This window comes from Pseudoliparis swirei, chromosome 15, assembly GCF_029220125.1.
Source record: "Pseudoliparis swirei isolate HS2019 ecotype Mariana Trench chromosome 15, NWPU_hadal_v1, whole genome shotgun sequence".
In the NCBI taxonomy this organism is placed as follows: Eukaryota; Metazoa; Chordata; class Actinopteri; order Perciformes; family Liparidae; genus Pseudoliparis; species Pseudoliparis swirei.
Genome location: NC_079402.1, coordinates 20176614 through 20204416, shown reverse-complemented (window position 1 = coordinate 20204416; position 27803 = coordinate 20176614). Strand labels below are relative to the sequence as shown.

Sequence of the window (27803 nt, the reverse complement as noted above, 5' to 3'; positions counted from 1 at the left end):
AATGCTGGAGCTTTGCCGCGGACTTTTGGATCATCTCACATTCCCTCCCCACACACACACACACACACAGACAAAGTGGGGCCCGGTTCCCTTAAAACAAGAACACTCTGTCTGTGGGTGCACAACCAGGCTTTGGCAGCACAATCATAAACGTCTCGTAATGTAATAAAAGTGAACTTGGTTAGATGCGTCAAATGTTTTATTGCTTACAAAAATGCATTTAATAATAAATTATAATAAGAACACTTTTAAAAGCTTCCAGACACGTTTTCACAGATATAAAATTCTTTCACCGTTCTTGTTTTCTGCAGGTGGGTATCAAGTCATCAGTGAACACAAAAGAGGGGGTCAGTGCTGGAAAAGTCTTCCAATGTGGCCTCAACCCAACGTCTACAACTCTTCGTCGGTTAGTTTCCGTCGGTTCATTTCAACAGAACCTTGATCGAAAGACAAATGCGGGCAACAAAACTTCATTTTTTAAAAAATAGAACAGTAGGCTACCGGGATGTCAACTTCATACAACATTGTAAACAAAACCATTTAAAAAATACTGGCGAAATCTCACAAAACCCATTTATGGATGTAATCGCGCGCCTATTGCACTCTCACTGGCATTCCTGTCTTTTATGTTCCCCCCTCACAGGAGGCCTCTCTCCGCTGTCCTCCTCGTGCTTTTACTGTGAAAAGACGCAATCAATCTCTCCAGAACCTCGAGTCCAGCCCCTCGTTTCTGGGGTGTTTTAGGCGTACGCCGCCACGGCGATGAGGATCTGCAGCGCCATGGAGACGCACGGTATCTGTGCCACGATGTAGGCCAGGGAGCGGGTCGGCGCCTGCAGGGCGAGCAGGTAGGCGAAGGTGTGCAGCATGCGAGCCATGAAGAAGACCAGGAAGTGGAGGCGGGCCACGGCCAGGCAAGGTCCAGTCATGGAGTAGATGGCACCCAGGAAGAGGAAGGGGAGGATGTTCTCCATGTCGTTGATATGAGCTCTATAGGAGACCCAGAAAAGGCAATTTAGTCACATGTTTTTTTTAAATTCACAGTAAAGTTGTGATTCAGTGAGACATAGTGAAGGCTTTCTTCCTCAATGGAATATGTAAGTGACTCATTCAAGTTGTTTCTTTTGCAGTTTTCCTGAATATTTGTCCAGGAGAATGACGAATCGTTGCTCATCGAACGACTTTCTCCTTTTTGGCCGACCAGTCGGACCACTCATCAGTTTTCCTACTTCCCCTCCAACAACTGAGATCCACTATTTCATAATATTGTTCGTGGAAAGCTGCCCTTGTTCTTGCAGGAATATGCACGTCAAAAAGGAAAAGATGAGGCATGCAGAACGCCTCAAGTTGTAGGAACGGGCCAGGATGGAGGTTGGAAAACAACGAGGAGCGTTTTCTACAAGTAGAAAACATGTGCTGTCACTATACTGCTGTCAAAGATCATCTCCTGCAGGCTGACAACTCTTGTTTTTTTTTAAATGCAGGAATTCCCTATAAAAAGCTATCATTCTCTAATAATCTTTCGAAAATCGACATTTGCAGTGGAGGTCTGTAACGTGCAGAAATAACATCAAACCCCGGAAGATTCTGTAAAATCATTAATCAGATGCACTGATGCAACATCCTCATGATGCGATGGTGGAAAGTACTGCTCTCAGATACTGTACTCAAGTACACATTTAAAGGTACTTTGCATGATGTTGTTGTTGTTGTTTTATTTCATGCCCCTTTGTAATGAACTTCTATCCACTACACAAGAGGCAGATGCTCAACTAAAACCGATTTGAAAACCTACTTTACACATTTTAATTCGAGGTATGATGAGATAATAAAATATATGAATAGTAATAGATGAAGCTAACCAACAGCATATCAAAAATACTTCCAATAGTAATAGAAATGCTACTTAAATGCATCAATACTCAACAGGTCTATAGTATAACCCTTGCAGGCCATGTATATATATATATATATATATATATATATATACAGTACATACAAGTACATGTGGATTGTGTTGGTGTATTATTTACATTGTGGTACTTTATACCACAGTAAAATATCTGAATACTTTATGATCTAATGGAAAAACACTCACTGATTGTAGCAGCAGTAAAAAAGGAGTCTACTCCTTCAAATTAAAAGCATGCCATGACATTATTTACATTGGGGTACTTTATACCCGAGTAAAAGATCTGAATACTTCCTTTATGATCTAATGGGAAAACACTAACTGATTGTAGCAGCAGTAAATAAGTAGTCTACTCCTTCAAATTAAAAGCATGTCGTGACAGTGTGAACTCTTTCTGCTCTCTCACCTGCGGCATCTTTCCACATCTGGATCCTCTCGGTGATACTGTAAGCCTCCGTGTCTCAGCGAGTCCTCGGGGTTGGCAAAAGCCTTTGGAGGAGAATAAAAAGGAAACAAAAAGTTTCAATGGAAGCTCCCCCCCGGTGCAGAACTCCTCCTGCAGTGATCCACTTCTTCCTCACAGAGTCACTCACCTTTTTGCGCAGCCTCATTTGTCCCGTTATTATCGCGACAATGTACATTTTCATCACCAGCAGCACGCCGTAGAACACGAAGCAGGAGAACACTTCGTTTCTTATCAAGACCGCCATGTTTTGTTGTTGTTTTTGAATGATCCAAGTCGAGCTGCGCGGGGATGCCAGAGGAGCTCTGAGGTTGGTGCGTGCGTAAAGCTGCGAAAAGAAAAAGTGAGAGTGAGCCCGAGGGAGGAGGCATTTTTGTAAGGTCGGTTATGCCTCCACCCACTACCTCGAATCATGAAGGCAGGTTAAGGGGGGGGGGGAACACTTCATTCATAATTACGTGAACCCCAGACAGAAATCTCTTGGCACCTCAAAGTGGTTCCCCGAGGGTATAGCGATATTAAAAAGTCCCTCAGATGATGGAAGAAGGGATATTCTACTCATGAGTAAGATATTTTATTTTCACTATCATGGTAGAGGTGGAGTAGGCTACATTATATATATATATATATATATATATACAGGACTGTCTCAGAAAATTAGAATATTGTGATAAAGTTCTTTATTTTCTGTAATGCAATTAAAAAAACAAAAATGTCATGCATTCTGGATTCATTACAAATCAACTGAAATATTGCAAGCCTTTTATTATTTTAATATTGCTGATTATGGCTTACAGCTGAAGAAAACTCTAAAATCCTATCTCATAAAATTTTAATATTTCCTCAGACCAAGTAAAAAAAAAGATTTATAACAGCTGAGTGTTTGTCAAGGCTCAGGAAACCCTTGCAGGTGTTTCGAGTTAATTAGACAATTCAAGTGATTTGTTTAATACCCTACTAGTATACTTTTTCATGATATTCTAATATTTAGAGATATGATATTTGAGTTTTCTTAAGCTGTAAGCCATAATCAGCAATAAATCAGAATAAAAGGCTTGCAATATTTCAGTTGATTTGTAATGAATCCAGAATGCATGACATTTTTGTTTTTTTAATTGCATTACAGAAAATAAAGAACTTCATCACAATATTCTAATTTTCTGAGACAGTCCTGTATATATATATATATATAAATATATTTCAGATATCGTAGGAAAGTTATTCCATAACAATATTATTATTATATTATATATATACATATATATATATGTATATATATACATCTATATGTATATAGATATATATATATAAATATATTTCAGATATTGTAGGAAAGTTATTCCATAACAATATTATTATTATATTATATATATACATATATATATATATAAATGTATATATACATATATATGTATATAGATATATATATATAAATATATTTCAGATATCGTAGGAAAGTTATTCCATAACAATATTATTATTATATTATATATATATATATATATATCATATACTTTAAAACTTAATTTTACTTCAGTCCAGCACATGGGTCACCTGTGAAACGGATGTCCCAGCTCATTGTGTAACTTCAGGTGAAAGATGAATTATGATCTGAGTCAGACTGTTTGACTGTGAGCCACATATTCTTGCTTATGCGTATTGTGGCGGTCATGCTGAGAACTGGATTTCATGTAAGACTGCATGCAACTATTTGGGTTGAGCAGCCGCTTGCAAAACAAGGAAAATTTCCACTGCAAACCAGATGGAGGTGTCGTCATGATCCGTTACTTTGGCTAAACTCAACATCCAAATATGTCCTTGTTTTATATAGTACAGTCATTCAAACATTGTATTGATGACAGATGTGGTGGAAACTACAATTCTGAGGTATTTGTATTCATACTCAACTTTATTTCAAAGAGAAATGTTGAAGGTCCACATTGAAAACAATACTTACTAATTAGTATGGAGATAAGATGTTAATAAATATGCAATCATACATGATATATAGATAGATTAGTACTTCCTCTAGCATTGGAATAGAGCTGCAATGATTAGTCGCTTAATTGATTATCCCATTGTCACAAAAATAATCGGCAAAACTATTTGAGCAGTTTCATTATACGTTAAGTATATTTTCATGCCAAAATGGTAGAAAATGCTGTTTCCAGCCTCTCGGAGATGGAGATTCACTATTTTTCTCTGTTTAACATCATATTAAACTGAATAAATGACAAAATAATGACTTTGGCCTTTGAGAAATTGTGATGACATGTAAAGCCAACAATTAATTCAGAAAGAAATTGGCAGATTAATTGATAATGAAAATTATTAGTTGTTGCAACCCCTCCACTGGATGACAGGATATCAGGGTAATGTGTTCTGCAAACTCAGCAGAAACATCTCAATTTTCTCTTCAAATACAGCATATTTTGTGTGTGTGTGTGTCTGTGTGTGTGTGTGTGTGTGTGTGGGTGCGTGTGTGTCCGACTACAAGTGTAAACAGTCATACTCATCCTAACTAATTAATCTTTAATATATTTTCCAGGTGAGATGTATTATATTATATACTCGTTTACGTGCACTGACATAAATATTTTTGTATTAAAAAATTTAAAAAGTGTTTATAATATTGAATATACTAAATAATATATATACAAACTATTGCAACACAGTAGAACTCCTGAACTCTCTCTTGTTTCCAGCAACCCAAAAATAACCTCCACCCGCCTCACACCCTGCCTGCAGGGCAACGTGAGTTAATAGGTCACAGTCAGATAATCTCAGGGTGTTCTCCGTCTCCATGAGCTGCCAGACACGGCATGTAAATATTTACAGCACATCGCTTTTTGCACACAAAAAACACAGCAAGGGTTCCCGGAGTGAGGAGCCTGAAGCGGCTTCAGTCTACACGGCGAGGGCTTATTTCAGGCTGTTTTGGAGCCTTCTGCATCTTGTTGTCCTCTCTTCAGCCGGAGGAAGCTGTTAAATAACATGTAACATCTTCAAGTTCACGTGGAGACACATTGAAGGGCAAACCGTTCCCCCGAGCTGATAAGTAGTGCACACAAGAAATACAAAATCAAATAGGTATAAGACCATTAGAGTAAATTTTTTTTTTTAAATGTCATCATTATCATCATAAATACATATGTATCATGATACATATCATTTATTTATTTAAATACAATGAAATAAATTATTAAAGCTACTCGGAGATTACATTTTTGTGTTGGTTTTGCTGCCCCCGGTGGACGGATGTGGTAGTGTCCCTTTATAAAACCTCTAATTTAACTGAAATCTGACCGAATGAATTCATAGAAATAGCCGATCGTCTTGCTGACGGTGTTGTTTACTCACTGAGGTCATTTGGAGGCATCGGTTTAAAATAACTTTTAAATATAACAGGCGAAAGAACATTTTATAGTCAAAAAGCAAGGCTGAAGATTTGGAAGTATAATGTTTTGACAAAAAGTAATTGTCCCGCACTTTTTAAACAACTTAAAGCTTTTGTGGTACAGAAGCATGTCGAGGAAGCTGGTGCCAGACAGTAAAGAGTCAGAGACTATACAGCATTTAAGGAATAGTTTGTGGTCCTCCAGAGAACTGATTTATGACTTGTAGTAAACAGAGGGGTAACCTGTGCGCGCATGAAGGTTAAAGGGGGGAAGTGTTTATAATTTGGAATATTAATCATGTATACGTAACCCTGGCAGAATGCAGTTTCCTCTGACAGCTGAAGCTCCACCGATGCTCCCGTGTGAAGAACACCTACGTCCTTTATACATTTAGACGACGTATTCAAACCTGTTACAGAGCGAGACGGGAATCCATGCAGCTCTTTTCGACTTTCTGGCTCAGGTATGTCGATGCATAATGGCTAATTAATGAATGCAGATCTCAACATCCCCTCCTCCATCTTTCATATGACCTTCATCACGCAAAGAGCCATCAGCAAGAGTGCAAATGACATCGATGACGAGGATGGAGAGTGGTCTCTGCTGCTACCGGCCACACCCACCTCGTCATCCCAGTGAAAGGACACAGCATGGACATCTAACCGACGGTAAAACTACTGCTATGGATGTTTAGATATTCATCAATATACCACCTAGATTCAGCGTATGAGGTCGTACAATAAAACATAATATTACACATGACGAAGCTCATTCGAGTGCCCCGAAAAGACGATAAATAACATTTCCATTGTTGAGTTCCCCTTAAAAACAGATTATTATTGTGTGTTTTTTAAATGATTAACCACACAATAGTTCTTGTTTTTTCCATTTTCTCTGCGATCGCTATGCTTATTCACTATTTAGTCTCAATAGAAACAAATTAAAATAGTGCATGTTTAAAAGGCTAGTCTAATGTTTTACTATGTGTGTTTGTGTTTGTGAAAGATAACATTGTTACTGCATACATGAAACAATGGTCAAACAAATTTGATGCTTCACATCCTACATTGTTTAACTGTGGTCTTAAATGTCACACCTGAACCCAAATATGGACCTTCAATTAAAAAAACTAAATTGTGGCACTTTTGTATTTTAGTGTCTTCAAACTTGTGAAATTATGGACTTTTTATCAAATAAAATTGTGATTTTCACATTTATATCACAACAAATAAAAAAACACTTCAAATCAAAGACCCGGATATTTTTTATAATTGTAACAATCATGAGTAATTCACTTTATACAGACATGAAGACTTCCCCTTGGATCGAGGTCCACGACCGAAGTCCCATTTCATCAAAGCGTCGGTGGCCACGGCGACCTGCGCGCGGTGCAGTGAGTCAGTGAGTCAGTGAGCTCCCGCCGCGCCGCGTCCAACCACAGCGGAGCTCTTGGTGTGTGTCGTCTTGTGAAATGGAAATCTCACACGCATAGCGACAGCGCACGCTGCAACACAAGTAAACAAACTCCTGGGCGGGGACAACAAAGCAATTACCACTCCGGTGTCTTCACACGGCCTCCGCTGGGAGCCTGATGGATGTCCAGTGCCTCTTTGACCACAAGAATGCACAAAGATTTGTCCTATTTTTTCTCCAAAACAGTATCTGAACAGCGCACACACACACACACACACACACATTATCAGTATCCTCTCTGGTCAGATACACACTGGTGCAAAGAATACAAAAACATAATAAAACAAGACATTTCTGCTCGTTTGTCACATCGACAAATAAAAGTCTCGAGTAAAAGACGACGTTGATGTTTGAGGTGTACGAGGAGGAACGGTTCAAGTGGAAGGAGAAGCATTAAAGATGGCTGCCTTTTGTTTAGTGTTGAATGGCTTTCAGGATATTCAGGACGGCGATCTGAGGTTTGATGATCTCCATGTTTTCATCTGAGAGGGCAGGAAACTACAAGAAGGTTCACTTCCTGCTGGCTTAGCGTTAAATGATTAGCTTTAAACTTGAAGCTGGTATTATCTTCTTTCTTTTTTTTTACAATGTATCAAATGATAATGTGAAAGAGTTGTTGGTGATGAAGCTACATCACGGAATTGAAAAGGTACGATGACTCTATTGCAGATCGTCAATTACGACATCGTCATATTTCTAAGAGCTTCAGTTATTATTATTATTATACTTGCTATATTTAGACTATATTTCAGATTTCAATGCCTGAATGCCACTTAAAAATATATTATTATTATTATATTTGCTATATTTAGACTATATTTCAGATTTCAATGCCTGAATGCCACAAAAAAATATATTATTATTATTATATTTGCTATATTTAGACTATATTTCAGATCTCAATACCTGAATGCCACTAAAAAATATATATAAGAGGACAGAATCAGTATAATACAGAAAAATCACATGGCAGCTAAATATTAAACTCAATTTTCTTTGTTATTTAAATTAATTTGGCATTGGAAATTACTTATATTTTTATTTTCCATTCACAAATAGGCGTTGAGATGCTATCACTCTCATAAATGGATAAACACAATATCTTTTGAGATATAACTAATAATAATTTAATGTAATAAAACTATATATACTGTATATATATATATATATTTGAAAAAAAGGTTTTCTAGTTTTGGCTTTCAAAATCTGTATTTCTTAATAATAAAATGTAAAAAATGTGCAGTCGTGTTATCTTGTTTCGCTCTCACTCGATGCTGGGCTTTCATTTCTCATAACGTGTTGAAAGATATTGCAGAACTTTTCAGTTTAAAATGTTGTAATTTATCTTCAGTGAGATAGAAGAGGATGTTTTATTTAGATAAGCGTCGACCGGTTCTGCCATTTGTCAAAGACCATTTCACACTCGCTTACACTTCATTGATTATGCTGCAAAGGTACAATTATTAGATTAAAAAATAATATGCTCTGATCAACTGACCGCTTCAAATAAAAGCCAGACTTTAATGTTTTGTTATATTGCAGCAGACTCTTGTTTATCCGTTTATCTCAATCTAATCTCTTTTTGACACGAAGGGGTCGACGATCACTTCCTGTGTGGTCGGAGTTGTTTTCTACAAACAATTTAAAAAGGCATCTTCAACAAAAAAAGGCAGTTTGCATTTGCACAAATATTTTTTTTAGAAGCAAGTGGCTCACAATAAAGATATTATGCTGAAATCAAAAAAATATATCTTTAAATGAAATACTACCGGTAATCAGAAATGACCTTATACTGTCGTGTGGATGTTTGCATGTGGTGCTAATTATTTGTGATAAAATCAGATTATTTCTTTCTTTTCTAATGATGACTACATGTTGGAAATAACGCCCTCTCTTTGTTTAAACAGGTAGTGCATTAATGGTCTTTTTGGATTCATCTCTGACGTTTCAGAACAATTACAAACTGACTGAGCTATTATTAGGAAAATCCTGTTTGAATATTGTGATCATCCGTTTCAACAAATGTAACGATGTCTACTTTGGTCTTCTTCCTTTTTTTCAACCGTAACCATATTTCCCCATATTTTATTTCCGTTCAAGAATGGATTATTGGTATAATAAGGGTCTGAAAACATTATGAAGAGGACACCTACAGAGAAATACAAAAAAAATCTTTACATTTTGCTCATTTTGTAGTGGTGTCCGAATCTCGTGACTTTTAGAGGACATTAATGATGGTGCCAATCGGCTTGCACTCAACACGAGAAATTATTGTCCTCTTAGTCAATTAGGAATTGAAAAATACCAAAGTTTAACCAAACAAAAGACTTCCATTCCTGAGGGCTCGGTTACACTGTGTATTTAAGGTAGTAGGTGCAAGAGTGTGGCCTCTCGCTCGACGTCTCAACGTGTCGCTGTGTGCCGTGTAAACAAAAAGCTCTAAGCCAAACATCACACAGTGGCTCAGTTCTCCTGCAGCAGCCACTGGAAAAACCACAGCTACCAACAAACAGCTCCAGAGATTCTCTTACACCAGAACGTGAAAGGATCAGAGTTATTCAATAAATAAACTACGTGATATTTAAGTACCGGTTCGACCTCTTCAGGCGTCAGGAATAGTGCCGTGCTACATTTTTACAAAGTGCTCGCGGCGAGGCTTCTTCACCGAGGTGCGAATTCCTCGGCTTCCCGCGAGGGCAGGAGTGGAAAGGGCGATCAGAGGAACCTGGAAATGAAGAAAAAAAGAACATGTTGAGTGGGCCGCTCGGCTCAAACATTCCGGATCGGATTCACAGCTGTTTCCTCTCTGAATGGACGCCGCTATTATTCCTGGCCAGACTGTCTTACTCTCGACTGACCAGAAGGAATTCCTGAGATGAAGTGCTTCCAGTAAAGAGCCACACATCACCTAAAAATTTGATTTAAACGATTGCAAGAAGCTCTGTGCATGGGGATGTGGGGTTGTGGTATTCTCCCACAACGAGAACACATTCCTACCTCTTTTTGCCCTCTCAAAGTGCTCTGGTTTCTGCCTCGATCTTCCTCTCTCCGTGAAGGCTGTCCACGTTGGCCGGAGCCACGGTTTGTCTCACTGCGATCTCGGGGCCTCCGGCATAAATACCCAACAAGTATTGCCACGTCTCCTCCGAGATCTGACCGTAGTCCGCCCCTGAGGAGGGAAACGCACGTAAAATAGTTTATTGACTGCATTTCTTTTTTTCATTTCCACTTTATGTAACTCTGGAATGCTTCCTTCTGGTCACATGACATCTATTGCTTCTGTCAACCCTCCTCTCCTGAAGGTTTCTTTTGCCATTTTTCATCGTGGAATTTTTTTCTTCTATTTCTTGGGAGTTTTTCCTGATCCGATGTGAGGTCAAAGGTCAGGGGTGTCGTATGTGTACAGATTGGAAAGCTTTCTGAGGCAAATTTGTGATATTTGTATATACAAAATAATGTAACACCCTGTTCTGTTTCTCCTGTGTTCCGTGTCTCCTGTGTCTCCTCTGTGTCTTCTCTGTCTTAATTGTTTAATTCCCTGCACCTGCCCTCAGCCACTTGTCTCGTTAGTGTCTGATGTCGTACACCTGTGTTTCCCCCCTATATATTGTGTCAGTCTTTCCCTCGTCTCCTGTCAGATTGTCGTCTATAGTTCCGTGTACCTTTTCCCGTCGTCCGGTCCGTTTTCCTGGTTCTGCCTGTTGACCCGGCCTGCCCTGAACCTGGATTCTCTGCCTGCCCCTTTTGGACCTTGCTTTTTGTAAACTGTTTTGCCTTATTAAAGAGTGCTTTTTTTGTTATTCATATTGCGTCCAGCCTGTCTCTCTGTGCCTGAGCCTCACCCCGTCACAAGAACCTGACAAATAAACTGAATTAAATTTCCCACCAGTGCCGAGGTTTACCTTGCTTGGGTTGTACGTGCCCTCCTTTCATCACTCCTATTCTACTGTTGTCGATGGGACCGGGCGGCTCTGAGAAAACAAATAGATTAGACGCAAATATTCGCGTGAAGACAGAACGACGATGAAGTAAAATGTCTCCGCCGTGTTCGCACCGTTGTCTTTGCCCTTCACGAAGCCCTCCCACTCTCTGAACCACTGCATGCTGATGCACAGGATCACCGTGGGAGCCTCTTCGGCCTGGAACTCTTTGTTCAGCTGTGGACGAGAGAGAACGCAGCGCGTTCAGCATCCAGCATGAAGCATGCAGACGCGTTCACGGCCCGGTGCTTTTACCCTGATGAAGGTGTCTATTTCGGTTTTCCTGCGTTTAGCCAGAGCCTCGATCTCCACCTGGCAGATGGCACACATGTACAGGTGGTTCACTGCGGGGCCGCCTCCGAAGCTGAGGACAGAAACGGAAACATTTATGAGAAAAGGCACTTGAAATAGTAATCGGTGTAACGATGTAAACATATGCGTTAAGAAGAAAAAAACACTCAATCGACGTTCAGTTAAGGCCTTTCTTTACAATCATCACGCTGATCTGTTCAGATACAATTTTCTTTTATGACGCCATTGGAGAGCTACAGAAACCCCAACTTGAAAGGGTTAATGTATTTCTTCATTTCACTATTCACTCTCCTTTTAGCTCTATTTTGGTCTCCTGAGCTGTAAGGTGCTCTCGCTAGCGGCTAACTTCTTTTGTATGATGTGTAGTGTGACAGGTAATGGAGATTATAGAGGTTATGTTTTTATTTTTTGATGAACAAATCTGAATGAAACATACAGTGAAACCCCAAAATACATTGATCTAAAATACTACGAGTGACTGCCTACACATTTGATCCATATGGATATATTAAACATGTTTTGATCGCCGTGTATTTATTTCTTTGTATGCGTGTTACTCGCATAACTAAAAAAGTATTAAACCGAATCGCATGAAATTTGGTGGGATGATTGGTTATTATCCGGGGACCATTTGATTAGATTTTGGGATCGATCGTGTCAAAGGTCAAGGTCATGAAAAGGTCAAAATCTTATTTTTACCATAGCGCGGTCAATTCTTATCCAATTGGCATGCAACTAATGCCAAAATGTTCATAATTCAATGCCCAATCTTGTGATATGCGAAGGTATGCGCTCTACCGAGTGCCCATTCTAGTTACCTGTTGTAAACGTACTCCCACACGTTCTGAGGAACAATCACCACCAGGTCATCGATGTAGTGGTATTTATTAGGTGGGATCCCTGGACACAGATACAAATGGACTGAAGTTAAAGCACACATTGTTTGACCTATTCAGGCTTGTACTGGAGACCAGTGAGTATGCCAACAATATACTGGACTTCTTTCTCCTCCGACAACCCCCCCCCCCCCGCTCCCTCATCCCTGTGGTGGGGAGTAGACGAGCCAACGATCTTCACAATTCTCAAAGAAATGTCCAGTTAGATAAGAATTATTTGTTTTGAGAGCTGAAATGTTACGAGAGAACCCTTCACGATGTAACAGCTGGCGAAATAAATCAGTGTCAGTAGCAACGGGGATGACTTGTGTGCGTTGACTTGTCGTAAAACTCTTTGAAAAGCTTAATGATCAACATCTGTGAGTTTATTTAATTTGTATCAGAGGACTCACTGTAAGCTTTTTGTGTTTGTTTTAAATGGTCAGAATGAACCTGAGGAACCCCCGATAACAAGTGACTTTTAGTCCCTAATCTTAGTTCCAGAAACACTGGATCTCCCATAATGCAGCTCAACAGCATCTCCTCGTTTCAGGTTTCCCTTCACAGCGCGTGTGACGAGGCGGCACTCTTTTAAAAACACACACCTCCGTGCCGACAGAGGAACGCGTGGTTGCCGATGGGCCCCGGTTCGGCGAAGGTGTTGAACTTGTTCAGCCATTCTCTGGAGATGTAGAACTGCAGCAGGCTGGGCTCCCGCATGTTGGCCAGAGCCACAACCTTCTGCCTCTCCCTCACCGACTCGTCGCTACTCTTCCTGCACGAGCACGGGGGACGACGTCGCGGTCGTTAAACACAGATTTGGGGGCGGACGTCGGAGCTTTCTACGGGGGCCTTGACACGCTTACCTGTAGAACAACACATAGGCCTCTGCGTTCTGCACCACCGTCTCGTGGATCTCCGTCACATACTGGTCGTCAAACTCGTACCACTGGCCGTTGATCACGTTCTGACAGTAAGCGATGTAGTGCCCGCCTGCAGCAGCAGAAGAAAAAAGGAAAAAAAGCAATGAGAGAGAGAACATTTAAACTCTGAAATGTGTTTTTAAATGACATTTGAATGGACCCCGTGTGAAGTCATCAAGGTTTCTTCACTCTTTTTTTCTATTTCTTGGGAGTTTTTCCTGATCCGATGTGAGGTCAAAGGTCAGGGGTGTCGTATGTGTACAGATTGTAAAGCCCGCTGAGGCAAATTCATAATATGTGATATATTGGGTGACATAAACTGAATTGAATTGAATGTCGTACTTCCTGCAGTGCCGTGGTGACAGATGACCGACAGCAGGTCATAAGTGGTGACTTGGGACGGACTGTCTTTGGCCAGGAAAGGCCGCATGTCGAGGCCCTCCAGCGGGAACGACACGTGGCTGCTGATCTTGAAGGAGTACATGACCTCGTGCCGGAAGCGCTTCAGGTGGACGCAAAGGATCTAACACAAACACACACGCCGTTACGAAGCCCCGGAAACCGCGAGCGAGACTCAACGTGCTATCTGCAGCAAGAAGGAAATCAGATAAAAAAGGAAATAAATGGTGTACCTCCGGAAGTCTAAGTACTTTGCAATATTTGACACCATTTCTCAACCTGTAGAAAACAAAATACTGTGTAAAAAAAGACTAAATGAAAAAATGGCCTTCAATTGATGCGTCGGCCCAGTTGTACTTCACGTCTACGCCTGGGTCCACTCAACATACTCACTTTTTACATCGCTCACAGCTGTACATGTTGTCCCCTGCGCACACACAAAAAAAGAAACAAATAACACAAATGCACATTTTGTGAAGATTTAAAAAGCGAGATGATTAGTAGTGGACGAGCGCGACGCGGCACCGTTTACCTTTGAGCTCATCTGCGGCGAAGAAGGCGGCGAGGCAGTCCTCCAGCGTCACCATGGGCCCCCAGAACCACGTGGGGATACACGAGACCACGAACCTGTTCGCGGGCGGAACACAAAGAGACGGAATCAGAATCGTCTGCCCCCCCCCTCACCGAGCTCATCCTGACTCAATGACCTTCGCGTGGGTCGCCGACTTAGAACAATTGCGCGACTCCCGACAGAACTGCTCGCCTAGAGCGACATCGGCTCCGGAGAGGGTCTTTAGTGGCAGTGAGTTGAAAGGGCACCGTGTGTGTGTGTGTGTGAGACCCAGAGGCAGCAGACGATGGGCACCGTGGTCATTGTCGGGTTGGAACATGCGCTCGACGACACAGCTCACCTTCCCCGGCGCTCCATCTATTGCCTCAGAAAGCCGTAGATTCACCAAACGACGTCACCGTGCTTTTGAAATCTGGGAACCGCTGGAAGATGAGCAACTAGCGTGCCGAGGCCCGTCTCCAGCATCTCTGTCCCAATGTGTGAGATGATAAATGCGGGTAACATGTGCAGATGCATTTGGCAAAAGGAACTGATTTCTACATTCCTTTAAAAAAAAAAAAAAAAGCTCTGCACGAACGATGTTTAAAAGAAGAAAAACAAAACACCCCTCCAGTCTTTTAAGAGTCCTGGACTGATAACCTCTTTAAGACCCTCCAGCAGCATGAACCACACACACACACACATACACACACTATTAAACATGAGTAACAGGGGCTTATTGTCACTACATATTTCAAAGAAAGATATTCATCATTGAGGTGAGTCAGCTGTGGCATCTCTCTGCTCCGTGTGACGAGCAGCATTCTGCACATCCACCTCCCAATGTGCAGCAAACACGCACGGCCTCTCGATACGTGCACGCCCTCGTCTGCATCGAGTTGAAGTCGCTGATTATTCGTTTACAGCCAACACTAAGCCTTAAAGTCTCGCCGCTTTTAATTTAAATTTTCAGAGACGTGCATTTTTTCTTCTTCTTTTCTCTTTATACACAAGCTGTCAAGTGAGCGGGACTATCTGAAAAAGAAAACAACTCATGATTCCACTTGCCTTCGTTCTCCGTGAGGAACTCCCTCAATAAGTCAGAACTTGTGAAGCAAAATCTCAAGTTGCATCTTAACAACAGAGTCAGAACGTGACTACAAAATAAAACGCTCAAACGCGCCGACTCGTCATTTTCCTCCGCGTGTTAAAACGCGGGGCCACTGACCGGCGTATGGAGTCCATGATGAAGGTGACCCAGCCCTGCGAGCCGTAAATGTCGGGGCTCACACCCGTCTTCACGGGGAGGTTCTGGTGGATGGAGGAGTGGAGCTTGGCCAAGTCCTCCTTGCCGGGAATAGGGAGGGACAAGTCCTGGAAGGTTTCCACTGTCGTGGAGACCTGCCACACATTCAGAGAGACGTCAGTTAGAGCTTTAAACAACACATGTTTATATCATGTAAATAGAGGGTTGTCTAAACAAATAAGTGTGTGGTGGATGAGTGATTTTAGATTTAAAATAAATCATTTAACATCGATTTTTTATTTTTAAAGGCATTTGTAAATCAAACAAATAACAGACACACCAAATAATTTCATCGCATGAAAGTTTAAAATGTGAATTATTCAATTAAAATTCTCACATTTGCAAATGTTTGTTTCTTTCTAATCCCCCCCACAAAAAAACGGAAATGACTCAGACATGCTTTCAGCTAAACTTCCCTTTCAGACTAAACATGTAGCGCCCCCTGGTGTCGAAGTGGAGCACCCTCACCCTGTCGCAGGTCAAACACTGGACCAGGCTGAGGATGGAGCCGTCGAAGACGTCCGAGATCACACTGCGGTAGAGACACTGTTTCTTCTTTCGGGCGCCGAGCTGCAGTTGAGCTGAAAGATTCACGACGGAGAAAAAAATATTAGGGGAATGACGAGGCAGCAACTTGAAGAACCGGAGGGGCTGCGAACATGAAAAAAGAGGCCCGCTGCACACAGGGTTCACACACATGTTGACCAGTGGATTTCCAGGACTTTTCCATTACTTTAAACTAAATTTCTATGACCAAACATCTTGTGAAATCTCGATGTATACACGAGTATATACCTTAAATGACACAAATGAATGAGAGACAATAGTTTTATTCAGAATAAATATGTATATAAATGTTTATTCTTTTAATCAAACTGCGTAAATGAACATATGAATAAAACTAATTTCCATGATCTTTCCAAAACTCTTCTTTTTTTTAAAGGACTTTTCCAGGCTTGGAAATGACTTTTCCAGGTTTCCCATGACCGTATGGACCCTGTGCATATGTAAAACCGTAGAAACCCCTCAGTGGATTCATCAAATTCACATCGGAACCAAAAGGCACCCTGCATGACGTGTCTCTCGAGGCTCCTAAAGTGACCTTGACTCCTCTCATACGACTTGGTGGTGCACACGTACATGTCCGAGGCACAGGGTTAAAGAACTACAACTCCCCGAGTGTCAACAGAGTGAACTCTGGGATGTTTTCTTTACCTTTTTTGAAGGCGTACAGAGGCCCCGCACAGCGGAGGGGGCTGGAGCGAGGTGGACTGGAGGACAGTTTAGGATGCAGCTCCTGAAGGGTTCGCACGGGGCTGCAGGGAGTGGACTGGGGCCGGTTCATTGACGCCTCATTGTCTGGCTCTAGGAACGAGAGAAAAAAAGTGTCGAGGCAAAAGAGTCGCGTGCCAGGGATGTTGAGTTGAAGAATCCCCTTTCTTTAATCCTGCTGGCCTACCGGAGGTGCTGCTGCTGCTGCTGCTGCTGCTGTGCTCTTGCTCCTGCCCCGCGTCCGATAACTGGTTGTCCTCTTGGCTTTGGACCTCGGTGTTTGTGGTCGGTGTTACCTCCTCCTCTTCCTCTCTCCTCTCGGGAGCCCCCTCCTCAACTGCCGTGTCGACGTCGGCGTCCTCGTCCATCTCTTGCGAGCCTCCGTGGAGCGGCGAGCCAGACACCCTCCTTTCCTTCAGCCTCTCCTTCTCCGAGATCACCGCGCCGGTGCCGATGTCCACGACCCCTCCCGCCGGCGACCTGACCCCGTCGAACGCGTCCCGCAGGAGCGGCTCGCCGCCGCCGGCGCCGCCTCCCTCCCCGCTGCTGGAGCCGGAGTCGCAGGAGAGGAATTCCTCCTCGGACGGCGAGCGTTCTCCGTCTCTCGACTCCTCGCCGTCACTTCCCTCCCGGCTCATGTTGCATTCGGTCAGAGGCTCCTTCAGCTCTTCGTGTAACTGGTCCATCAGACAGCGCAGGAACTCCTGGGTGTCCTGCAGCGAGAGAGAAGCGCATTGCATTCACCCAAAAGAGTGCAGCTGCATACACAGAGGTAAGGAGCTTTGCAGAGTAGAACATGACTATTTTAAGACAGCAGCATGGAAAGAGACATTTGGGAGACATGTTGTATTTACAACAAAAAAGCAAGTTGTGTATATTGGTGAGAGGTGGAACAAAGATGAGCCTTATATCATACCCATAACAAACAGGCAATACTCATTAATATTTCACAGGCTTTTTGATGGCATTCCCCATTCAACAAAATTAGATACTTCCCACAATCAAACATGCACTGAGCCTGAATAAAGCATGACAAAAAAATGTTTAACTGGATTACATAGAAGATTCAACGTCTTACAAAGAATCAGACAGGGTTTTGATTTGTGTATTTTGTCTTCCTTAAACAGACAAAGGCCACAGATGCTTTTTGTTTTTACGTTTCTGCATGCAGTTTGATGGGATGTTGAGATATTATTATTATTAAAATTAGTTCTGGATGTCTATAGGATCACGTAGTCCCTCTAAAAATTAAAGGAACAGCTCGACATTTTGGAAAATAGTATCCACCTTCTGCCACAGCTAAAACTTCAGTTGTCAAGAGAAGCTAACTTCTTCTGTGCATTAAAGTAACAATAATAACAGTAACAGTCCATTTCTCAAAATGCCAAACTATTCTTTTAAGAAATACACGACAAAGCCTCTCTCAGAGGTTGAGCTGTACAAACACAAGTATTCATTATTACAACAACAAAAAAGTATTATATTTATACTCTCCTAGTTTTCTACATAGAGAGTAATGAAAGCATCTGTGGCTTTGTCTGGTCCTAAGAATGTAAGAAAAATTCTAAAATCCCCCCCAAAAAACTATATTGGTTATCAATAACACATTGTTGATAGCAAAAAAAAAAGAGTCACTTTTAGGTAATGTGTGAAGAACGTTGACAAACAAAACACAACACCGTGTCAAGCTGTCGAGTGATGCCAGGCATAGTTACCTGCTGGGTGCTTGCCCCTACCTGCTGAGCATAACCACGAAACATGGGGTTTATGAGCTTGATGCCATGAGACAGACTGGTAGGCACGACATAGCTGGGCCTGGGAGGGGAGTTAGTTTAATATATGACCCACTAGTACAGAAAAGTGTTGCTGCATTCGGTCATATTACGAAATAGTTACGTGTTTATTACCGTTTTTTATGCCAGAGTTCTGAGATGAGTTTCTGGTAGCTCCGACAGAGAGCGGGCTTCTTATCAGTGCGGACCAATCCACTGCAGTCCAGGAAGAACTGAGTGAGAGGAGGACTGGGGAGGGAAGGGAGAGAAAAAATAACATCAACACAACTGTTTAACTCAAAGGGAAATAACTCCACAGACATAGAAACAGGAAACGCATCTTTGTCAATGTGCAACGGGTCAAATGTAAATGACCTCACCAGTTCGACAGGGCTTGAAGAGCCGCATTCATGTAGCAGGAGTTTCCGATATTTTTCATTCCTGTCAAGCCTACAGACAAGAGAACAAGAGCCACACTGTGATCGAATTGCATGGTTCTTAAAATAAACTTTCACAGCAACCGAATTGAGAAATCCATGTGCTGTGTGCTTTCGGAGAAGAAATGCCGACAGTGGACTTGTGCTACCTCTGGGTTTAAGCTCATCCTCCTCCGACTCTGAACCGTCTACTTCTGCAACCGCAATTGGTACCCCTTTTAGTGGATGGGCCAGTGTCTGAGGAGCTGCTTCCTATGAAAAAAAAGATGAATAGATACTATAAGTGAGAAGGTGAGTTCGGAACGTTTTCTTCATTTAAATCAGAGACCAAGTGGGAGGTGAAGTGGTACCTGCTCTGTGTCTTTACAGTGGCGGTGGGGGGCAGCGGGTCCCGGCAGCAGAGCGGGCCTGTGCTCCAGAAACACCTCTCGCTCACACACATAACACCAGATCCTGAACGTCGTCAGGTTCACAGTCAGGTGATGCTTCTTCGCCTGCAGGGAACACAACAGAAATGTTTTCTCTCCCGTCGCCGAACGCCAAGGAGGTAAATGGACAGGTGTGTTTAGTGTGTGAGGGGTTCTACCTGTACATGCAGCGTGCTGTGATCGGAGGAGGACTCTCCACAACCGACATATGGGCAGTCGCTCTACAGAGCAGAGACACTGTGTTAGACGGGCTTCTGAAGCATCACACGTTGCATCAAAGTGTCTCTCTTTCCATCTATTAAATTATCAATTTCACGCCAGCATATCGATTCTGCAACCGCCATGTTGTGTCTTGCTTAACTTTCTGAGTTTATATATGAATATTCATGCCCCACATGATCATTTATTATAAAGCAGTCACCTCGCCTTCTTATCTATAATACAGAAGTAGTTGCGCTTGCAGTTGTTATCATTTACACAATTACACTTGTACAGAGATTCAAAACATTTTTTTACAGGGTTTTAAATAAAAGACACTACCTGCAGACAGGCCCAGAGGTTTGGGCCTCCAGCTCCACAAGACTGGCAAGTTCCCTGCAGCATGAATTGGATAGAAAGGATCAGAAGAGAATGCACAAACACATTGGTTCGCTCGACAGAGTGAGAGCTGATGCATGGGACCTGATGCATGGGACCTGATGCATGGGAGTTACAATTATTACATTAATAAGGATGCTACAACAACCTGGAGGGACGTGTAGGACATGGCACACACAGCCAATGACCTGGAATGGGCATCTTTGACATTTCCAGTAAATTAATGAAAACCCACCTTGGATTTGTGCAGCAGGTCCTCCTTGGTTACCTCTCCTATGGAATCCAGATGAGGACACAGTTCTTGTTCGGCCATAGCTACTCACTCTCATCGAGGGGGAACGTCTGCTAATTTAACAAGGCAGTGTAACACAACTGTAGTGACACAGATGCCAAGCTTTTGTCGCTAGAGCTAGCTTTAACATCTCGACCCAGACACACGAGCTGTCACACGCACCTCGTCTCTGGCTGATATAGACCGCATTAGTCAGCTGTGTATTGCCGTGTCCAGGTCATCTTTTCATACGAAACACCCTCACATATGGCCATGGAATCTAACGACAGAAAGGCCTTGTGTTTACCAACGAAAAGCTCAGAGAGAACAACACAAATCCTGTCGGTTATGAATTGCACTTAAGCACGACAATCGCTATTTCTCATTCTTTTGGGAAACAATCCATGAAACTGGATGCGGGCAGGATGACAGTACGCGGACAGGATGTCGAGGAGCCGAGCAGAGAGACGCGATACCGAAGCCCACCATCCCCAAACAACTCCCCACCCACCCCTCACATTCACCGCACAGCCCACGACGCAGGGCTGGAGGAGGAGGAGACAACGCGGAGACGTCAACCTTACCATATTTGGAGGCTAAGTTATTATTTTATGTATTTGTAGGCTACGTTATTATTTTATGTATCTTTGTCATGTGTCTGCTGCGGGTTATTTAACAAGTAGTAATCATTAAAATCGATGGTTACGGTCCTTGTTTACGGAAGTGACGTAGTACTTACTGTCCGTCGTTTAAATTGTTCCCCGATGACAACAGTTGGAAGAACAGCGAATCGTGGCACAAAAGGAATAATACAATGGGGCAGTTGAATATTCACAGTGTTTACAATTTATGTGTCACTGGCCTGATTTGATTCGCATGCGATATTTGTTTCTAGTAACAATGCTTTAAGGATATATCGACAGTTTGAGACGAATGTTTTTAAAGCCCTGCCGCTCCCAATCGGAGAAGACTCGTCAGAACCAGAGCACGTCATTTCCGTTCATTCCAGTTGACCTTTTTTATTTTATTTTACTATTTTATTACAGCAATAAAGTTGCCTATGTGTGTTTTAGCTTCACTGTATTACAATGTATTCAGCCAATTTGTTGACAACTTACGATATAAGAAAGAATAAAACATATTGAGCCTCTCCATAGCAACCGGAAGTTAGCAGCCTAAAGCAGCAGCGTCATAACAGTTGAAGCTTAACCTGATCTGGAGAAGAACACGTGTTAAATAATTAATTATGAAAATTAAGGAAATATTTATATTTTTCTTAAACACATAGATAAGAACCGTAAAGGCATTGATGACATCTTTAAATAAGTTTGCAACCATAACATCTGTTTAACAAAGGTCCAAACATACTCTTTTAAAGACAATTAATCTCCTGATGGGCTGATAAGTGAATTTTATAAAATCTTTGAGACATAAGCCCCATTTTTAGTGGTCATTTTTTGAAAGAAGTCGGAGAAATGGCCCAAATTTAATTGAGAACTAAACCTAAATAATATAACTTGATAATTAGTATGTTTATTAACGATGCATTGGTCTTGGTGCTAATAGGTTACAATGGGATATCATTATTGATGATTAACAATCTGACTTGTGTCTGATTTATGAAGTATATATAACAGCATACGTTATTATTATTATACTATTATAGTAATTGAAGCTGTCATAAATTGTTTAAAAGTAAAACATATATATTATTATTTTTGTCCGAAATATTTAGGAATATAAGTATAAACAAAATGATGATATACAAAGTACAAGAACCCCGAAATTATATCGTACTTTAGTCAATGTACTTCCACCTCTGAGTTACTACACAATCAATACGACTAACGTCCCATTGAGTATGACGGTCGAAGAGATTATATTTTAACACTGATCCAGAGTCAGAATTAGAATTGTAAGACTACATCCCTGTAGCATGCGAGCCTAGGTAACAGCTGACTCCAGGTCGACGCATAAAGATCCACGTGACCACGACTCAAGCCTCGCGGTATTTAGGTTACCCAGAATCCCTCGGTCTTCCTTTCAGCCTGAACCGACATGGTGGGTACAGCTGATCCTTCTCCGGATTTTTTTCTAGCTGTTGTATCTGTCTGCATCCTTTGATGTATCCGTTTTATTACACTTTAAACTGTACGTATGACTTACGTGAAGCCTGTCGATATATATTATCTCCATATTTTTCGTCGATGTTTTATCTTTTTGGGGGGAAAAACTTGGCGGAGTGGACCGATGGTTAGCCGGTCGGACTGCCCGTCAGAAGCTAAAGCTAATGTCGGTGCACACGCTTGATTTCAGAACCACGGGCTCGTTATTTATTCTGTGTTTTCAGCACGAATCTGACTTTCAAATACACGCCTCGAAATTTAATTTAAAATTCGAACTAATTGAAGTAAAATGTGCCTATTGGTGTGTTTGTGTCGAGGGGGTTAAGCCCAATGGAGGAGTTGTTGGGCCCGTACATGGCTTCTTCCGGCTAAGATGGTAACGTACTGCTAGCTCACAGTTTAGCCCACGTTCTCGGTGTCTTTGTTAGCCCACTTTTGTCGGAATAACAATATTTCCTTTTTATGCACAACCAGTTAATGATAACGTTAGTATTAATGATCTGTGTAGCATGGTAACTGCATATGCAGAGTTGTCTAGCTCGATGCAATGTACTGCCTTGGAAAGTTACTGTGTTATTAGCTTCAACTACTCGGCTTTAAACTATGCATTGAGAATAAATGGTCTTGGGTATAGTAGTTTATGTTGGACACTGCCAACTTCCATGCTGGGCAGTGGGTGTTAAAGCTCCTGCATGCTGTTAAGTTTGAGCACTGCAAATATTAGTTGTGTTACTTTGGGATAAACCCAACTCTGGAGCTTACTTGAGAAATACTTAAGATTGTATTGTTGTTGACATCTACGATTGTGATGCTTCGTGGCTGTAGATGCATATTTATTAGGTTTCCGATCAGCTCGTGGAAGTAGTTTGTGGTCTCTAGCAATGATGTATGAATTTCTTCGACTGAATCCTCTGTGTTGATCAAACTTACGAGTTTTTTACCCCTGAGCAGAGACCACAAACATAAGTAAATGTTTTTGTCAGTACTGAAGTTTAATAACTTGATGATTAAATATTAATATTTTCTGTAACCCTGTTTTTTTGACAGCCTAAGGGAAAAAAGGCAAAGGGGAAGAAGGTGGCACCGGCGCCTTCCGTGGCCAAGAAGTATGAGGCCAAGAAAGTAGTCAACCCCTTGTTTGAGAAGAGGCCAAAGAACTTCGGCATCGGTACGTATCATTGGCTGGAATTCTGGGAGAACTTGTACCGATGCAGATGATGATAAAGAATATTTGCTATCTTAACAAATTTGATGACAACTTTAATCACCAAGATCGCTGATGCACACCAATAAGAGAATGAAAATACCCACTTTTGGTGTCAGATACTAATTTATCTTGTCCCACAGGTCAAGATATTCAGCCCAAGCGTGACTTGACCCGCTTTGTGAAATGGCCTCGTTACATCCGCCTGCAGAGGCAGCGCGCCATCCTCTACAAGCGTCTGAAGGTTCCCCCTGCAATCAACCAGTTCACCCAGGCTCTGGACCGCCAGACCGGTGAGTGAGGGAAGCTGCAGCCTTTAAGGCTTGTTGGGTCCGTATTGGTACCATGAGGGCATTGCAGATGATGTGAAGAATATTTTCTATCTGAACCGCTGTGCTGACATCCCACCAAGATCACTGATGCATTTCTTTAAATATATTTATATTGACTACTTGTCATGCTGTAGTGAAATTGTTGCATGTAGCCACGGTTGGGTAGTTTACTTCATATTGTCTATGTTCTCCTCAGCCACACAGCTGTTCAAGCTGGCCCACAAGTACCGGCCAGAGACGAAACAGGAGAAGAAGCAGAGGCTGATGGCCCGTGCTGAGCAGAAGGCTGCTGGAAAGGGAGATACCCCGACCAAGAGGCTCCCTGTCCTCCGTGCAGGTGAGATACACGAAAGAACAGCAGAGTTGATGAAACCCCTTTAATTCTGACTGGGTTGAACATCCCATCATGTGACCCGTCTAACTTGGCTTTATTGCAATGATGACAGAATTTCTTCACCTGAAACACAGTGATGATTTATAGCTTTTTAACCCTGAGCATTGGCCAAAATATAATATCAATAAGATGTTTGGGTTTTTTGCGAATGTTTTTCTGGGTTGACGGTGGTGGTTCTTTTCTCTGCAGGTGTGAACACCGTCACCTCTCTGGTGGAGAGCAAGAAAGCCCAGCTGGTCATCATCGCCCACGATGTTGATCCAATTGAGGTGAGTGATGCATTTTTTTTTTTTTACTGAATTTTTCCCGGTTGAATATAAAGTGGTCTCTAGCAATGATGAATTAATTTCTTCGACTGAATCCTCTGTGTTGATCAAACTTATGAGCTTTTTAACCCTGAGCAGAGACCACAAACATAAATAAATATTTCTTTGTCAATGCTAAAGGTTAATAACTTGATTGAATATTAATATTTTCTCCTCTGGTTGCCTGGCTTTTCTAGCTCGTCGTCTTCTTGCCAGCTTTGTGCCGCAAGATGGGCGTCCCATACTGCATCATCAAGGGCAAAGCTCGACTGGGCAGACTGGTGCACAGAAAGACGTGCACTTCAGTCGCCTTCACACAGACCAACCCGTAAGTAGTTTATATACACTGAGCTGTGGAAAAGTGACATGAGATCTAGCATGTTTCCAGCCGAACTAAATGCATTTATCTACACCTGTTAAACGTTTACTGTATATTGAATCAACAATTCCTATATTATAAGCACTAATAAATATTTGTGTTCTCTCCTAGTGAGGATAAGGGTGCACTTGCCAAGCTTGTGGAAGCCATCAAGACCAACTACAATGACAGATATGAGGAGGTGAGCCTTCATTTGAGTTTACTACTAATTACCTCCACTTTAGTAAAATTAACTATAGATGTAAAAGAACAAAGTGCACCATTGGAAATGTATATATATATTTTTCCTCCAGATCCGTCGTCACTGGGGAGGTGGTATCATGGGCCCCAAATCCACAGCCCGCATCGCAAAGCTGGAGAAGGCAAAGGCCAAGGAACTGGCCACCAAGCTTGGTTAAATTGTTTGGAATTAAAAAAATGTATGTCCTTAAAGAGACTCGTCGTTTTTTATTATATGGGGAACACTCGATGGTATTGTATTTTGAAATCTATACGACTGAAGATTTATCTACAACAGAGTTGTAAATGTTTGATTTTTGGCTGACTAATTTAATCCATACAGTATTCTGGCAGCTGGGGAGGAGAAGTGATGCTGCAGATGTTTAATCTGGAGGACGTAAGGTTCCCTTAGCCTCGAGCTGCACAACACTTAGATTTTAGGAAGTGTATTAAGTGTTCCCCATCACCACATTAGTTTGTGTAATTGTAATTGACAACGTGTGTAAAACAAAATACAAAAGCATTAAAGGGGCAAAGTAAGTCAGTACATTTATTCTCTGAAACAAGTTTCAGGAAAACAATCGAACTCGCTAAGAATCTTTATTTTAATGCAGCCGGCTCGAGCATAAAACTGCTCAAATGAAGTAAATCGGCTATTTGACCCGCTTTGTGAAAAGGTCACTCGGCCACACAGCTGCTCAAGCTGGCCCACATGTACCGGCCAGAGAAGAAGCTGAGCATTCTACGACCGGAAAGGGAGACCCTGACCAAGAGGCTTCCTGTCCTCCGTGCAGGTGAGCTCCCCGTGTGTGGATGACTTGGGAGAAACTCCTTTATTCTGACTGCCGTCCAAAATATCAAGAGCATTTCAGGAAGGTTGTTTGTCAGGGCAGATGGTGATGTGTCTTTCTCTGCAGATGTGAACACCGTCATCTGGAGGGCAAGAAAGCCCAGCTGGTCATCATCGCTCATGATGTGGAGCCAGTTGAGGTGAGTGATGCTTTATTTTTGGTGACATTTTCCCTATTGTATAGTTTGTGGTCTCTAGCAATGATGCATGAATTTCTTCGACTGAATCCGCTGTGTTGATCAAACGTATGAGCTTTTTAACCCTAAGCAGAGACCACAAACCTAAATACGTGTCTTTGTCAATACTAAAGGTTAATAACTTAAATTAACTATTTTGTAACTCTTTTCTTGACAGCCTAAAGGAAAGACGGCAAAGAGGAAGAAGGTAACACCGGCCTCTAACGAAAAAGTAGTCAACTCCTTGTTTGAGAAGAGGCCAAAGAGTTTCGGCATCGGTACGTATCATTGGCTGGAATTCTGGGAGAACTTGTACCGGTGCAGATGATGATAAAGAATATTTGCTATCTTAACAAATGTGATGACAACTTTAATCACCAAGATCGCTGATGCACACCAATAAGAGAATGAAAATACCCACATTTGATGTCAGATACTAATTTATCTTATTGTCCCACAGGTCAAGATATTCAGCCCAAGCGTGACTTGACCCGCTTTGTGAAATGGCCTCGTTACATCCGCCTGCAGAGGCAGCGCGCCATCCTCTACAAGCGTCTGAAGGTCCCCCCCTGCAATCAACCAGTTCACTGCAGGTGTGAACACAGTCTCCTCTGGTGGAGAGCAAGAAAGCCCAGCTGGTCATCATCGCCCACGATGTGGATCCAATTGAGGTGAGTGATGCATTTTTTTTAATGGATGTTTCCCCGTTGAATTTAAAGTGGTCTCTAGCAATGATGTTTGAATTTCTTCGACTGAATCCTCTGTGTTGATCAAACTTATGAGCTTTTTAACCCTGAGCAGAGACCACAAACATAAATAAATGTCTGTCAATACTAAAGGTTAATAACTTGAGAATTAAACATTAATATTGACTGTAACTGTTTTCTTGACAGCCTAAGGCAACGGGGAAGAAGGTGGCACCGGCCCCTTCCGTGGCCAAGAAAGTAGTCAACCCCTTGTTTGAGAAGAGGCCAAAGAACTTTGGCATCGGTACGTATCATTGGCTGGAATTCTGGGAGAACTTGTAAGGGTGCAGATGATGATAAAGAATATTTGCTATCTTAACAAATTTGATGACAACTTTAATCACCAAGATCGCTGATGCACACCAATAAGAGAATGAAAATACCCAAGTTTGGTATCAGATGCTAATTTATCGTATGTTCCCACAGGTCAAGATATTCAGCCCACAAGCAGGAGAAGAAGCCGAGGCTGCTGGGAAAGGAGATGCCAACATCCTCCCAGATCCACCACTGAGCTGGCGAAGGCCAAAGAACTGGCCACCAAGCTTGGTTAAATTATTTGGAATAAAAAAAGTATGTCCTGAAAGACCTGCTGTTTTTTTTTTAGTGCAACAAATAAATGCTATTTTATTTTAAATATTAATTCAACTAGAAATTTATCTAAAATGATGTCTGGTAATGTTTAATTGTTTGGCTTACTAATTTAA

General features: G+C 41.8%; 3 protein-coding genes, 1 long non-coding RNA gene and 9 other non-coding genes across 17 annotated transcripts; 11 read left to right on the top strand and 2 right to left on the bottom strand.

Moving 5' to 3' along the window:
- Nucleotides 1-181: 181 nt before the first annotated feature.
- ptges (prostaglandin E synthase) lies at nucleotides 182-2640 on the bottom strand. Its single transcript, XM_056431799.1, has 3 exons — nucleotides 2506-2640; nucleotides 2319-2401; nucleotides 182-990 (listed from the first exon to the last, which is right to left on the bottom strand). Exons 1-3 carry the CDS (start codon nucleotides 2620-2622, stop codon nucleotides 741-743), a joined length of 450 nt encoding a protein of 149 aa, XP_056287774.1. The 5' UTR covers nucleotides 2623-2640; the 3' UTR covers nucleotides 182-740.
- A 4379-nt stretch (nucleotides 2641-7019) lies between these two features.
- usp20 (ubiquitin specific peptidase 20) lies at nucleotides 7020-22423 on the bottom strand. Of its 5 annotated transcripts, none has more exons than XM_056431792.1 (25): nucleotides 20953-22423; nucleotides 20333-20648; nucleotides 20041-20094; nucleotides 19659-19721; nucleotides 19423-19566; nucleotides 19222-19324; nucleotides 19016-19085; nucleotides 18771-18884; nucleotides 18579-18678; nucleotides 17051-17576; nucleotides 16807-16956; nucleotides 16060-16172; nucleotides 15514-15686; nucleotides 14268-14362; nucleotides 14129-14162; nucleotides 13969-14014; nucleotides 13679-13859; nucleotides 13280-13406; nucleotides 13019-13188; nucleotides 12357-12438; nucleotides 11482-11590; nucleotides 11301-11403; nucleotides 11149-11217; nucleotides 10244-10415; nucleotides 7020-9971 (listed from the first exon to the last, which is right to left on the bottom strand). In XM_056431792.1, exons 2-24 carry the CDS (start codon nucleotides 20408-20410, stop codon nucleotides 10258-10260), a joined length of 2862 nt encoding a protein of 953 aa, XP_056287767.1. In that variant the 5' UTR covers nucleotides 20411-20648; nucleotides 20953-22423; the 3' UTR covers nucleotides 7020-9971; nucleotides 10244-10257. The 5 variants fall into 5 exon arrangements, with proteins under 5 accessions (XP_056287767.1, XP_056287769.1, XP_056287768.1 ...); XM_056431794.1 differs by lacking the exon at nucleotides 20953-22423 and having other exon boundaries at nucleotides 20333-20442; nucleotides 20552-20843; XM_056431793.1 differs by lacking the exon at nucleotides 20953-22423 and having other exon boundaries at nucleotides 20333-20439; nucleotides 20552-20843.
- Nucleotides 22424-22852: 429 nt separating this feature from the next.
- rpl7a (ribosomal protein L7a) lies at nucleotides 22853-25540 on the top strand. The gene is made up of 8 exons (XM_056431797.1): nucleotides 22853-22870; nucleotides 23542-23662; nucleotides 23842-23991; nucleotides 24227-24367; nucleotides 24614-24693; nucleotides 24927-25057; nucleotides 25220-25289; nucleotides 25402-25540. Exons 1-8 carry the CDS (start codon nucleotides 22868-22870, stop codon nucleotides 25504-25506), a joined length of 801 nt encoding a protein of 266 aa, XP_056287772.1. The 5' UTR covers nucleotides 22853-22867; the 3' UTR covers nucleotides 25507-25540.
- Nucleotides 23371-23446, top strand: LOC130205842 (small nucleolar RNA SNORD36). The gene has a single exon (XR_008833985.1). It is a non-coding gene; the product is annotated as a small nucleolar RNA SNORD36 (small nucleolar RNA).
- LOC130205847 (small nucleolar RNA SNORD24) lies at nucleotides 23704-23778 on the top strand. The gene has a single exon (XR_008833990.1). It is a non-coding gene; the product is annotated as a small nucleolar RNA SNORD24 (small nucleolar RNA).
- On the top strand, nucleotides 24054-24122 carry LOC130205848 (small nucleolar RNA SNORD24). The gene has a single exon (XR_008833991.1). It is a non-coding gene; the product is annotated as a small nucleolar RNA SNORD24 (small nucleolar RNA).
- On the top strand, nucleotides 24462-24530 carry LOC130205844 (small nucleolar RNA SNORD36). The gene has a single exon (XR_008833987.1). It is a non-coding gene; the product is annotated as a small nucleolar RNA SNORD36 (small nucleolar RNA).
- Nucleotides 24754-24829, top strand: LOC130205841 (small nucleolar RNA SNORD36). Its single transcript, XR_008833984.1, has one exon. It is a non-coding gene; the product is annotated as a small nucleolar RNA SNORD36 (small nucleolar RNA).
- Nucleotides 25541-26372: 832 nt separating the features above from the next.
- Nucleotides 26373-26448, top strand: LOC130205843 (small nucleolar RNA SNORD36). Its single transcript, XR_008833986.1, has one exon. It is a non-coding gene; the product is annotated as a small nucleolar RNA SNORD36 (small nucleolar RNA).
- Nucleotides 26449-26646: 198 nt separating this feature from the next.
- LOC130204855 (uncharacterized) lies at nucleotides 26647-27682 on the top strand. Its single transcript, XR_008833803.1, has 3 exons — nucleotides 26647-27024; nucleotides 27247-27343; nucleotides 27526-27682. It is a non-coding gene; the product is annotated as an uncharacterized LOC130204855 (long non-coding RNA).
- LOC130205845 (small nucleolar RNA SNORD24) lies at nucleotides 26673-26747 on the top strand. The gene has a single exon (XR_008833988.1). It is a non-coding gene; the product is annotated as a small nucleolar RNA SNORD24 (small nucleolar RNA).
- On the top strand, nucleotides 27080-27155 carry LOC130205859 (small nucleolar RNA SNORD36). Its single transcript, XR_008834000.1, has one exon. It is a non-coding gene; the product is annotated as a small nucleolar RNA SNORD36 (small nucleolar RNA).
- Nucleotides 27385-27459, top strand: LOC130205846 (small nucleolar RNA SNORD24). The gene has a single exon (XR_008833989.1). It is a non-coding gene; the product is annotated as a small nucleolar RNA SNORD24 (small nucleolar RNA).
- Nucleotides 27683-27803: the final 121 nt, after the last annotated feature.

Coding starts and splice junctions, on each gene's coding strand:
- usp20 (XM_056431792.1), bottom strand. CDS start 20,410: ATGGCCGAACAAGAACTGTGTCCTCATCTGGATTCCATAGGAGAGGTA. Junction 11,404..11,481: donor AAATAGACACCTTCATCAGG/GTAAAAGCACCG, acceptor TCTCGTCCACAG/CTGAACAAAGAGTTCCAGGC. Junction 10,416..11,148: donor GCACGTACAACCCAAGCAAG/GTAAACCTCGGC, acceptor TTCCCTCCTCAG/GGGCGGACTACGGTCAGATC.
- ptges (XM_056431799.1), bottom strand. CDS start 2,622: ATGGCGGTCTTGATAAGAAACGAAGTGTTCTCCTGCTTCGTGTTCTAC. Junction 2,402..2,505: donor AAATGAGGCTGCGCAAAAAG/GTGAGTGACTCT, acceptor TCTCCTCCAAAG/GCTTTTGCCAACCCCGAGGA. Junction 991..2,318: donor GATGTGGAAAGATGCCGCAG/GTGAGAGAGCAG, acceptor GGTCTCCTATAG/AGCTCATATCAACGACATGG.
- rpl7a (XM_056431797.1), top strand. Junction 24,368..24,613: donor GCTCCCTGTCCTCCGTGCAG/GTGAGATACACG, acceptor TTTTCTCTGCAG/GTGTGAACACCGTCACCTCT. Junction 25,058..25,219: donor GCCTTCACACAGACCAACCC/GTAAGTAGTTTA, acceptor GTTCTCTCCTAG/TGAGGATAAGGGTGCACTTG.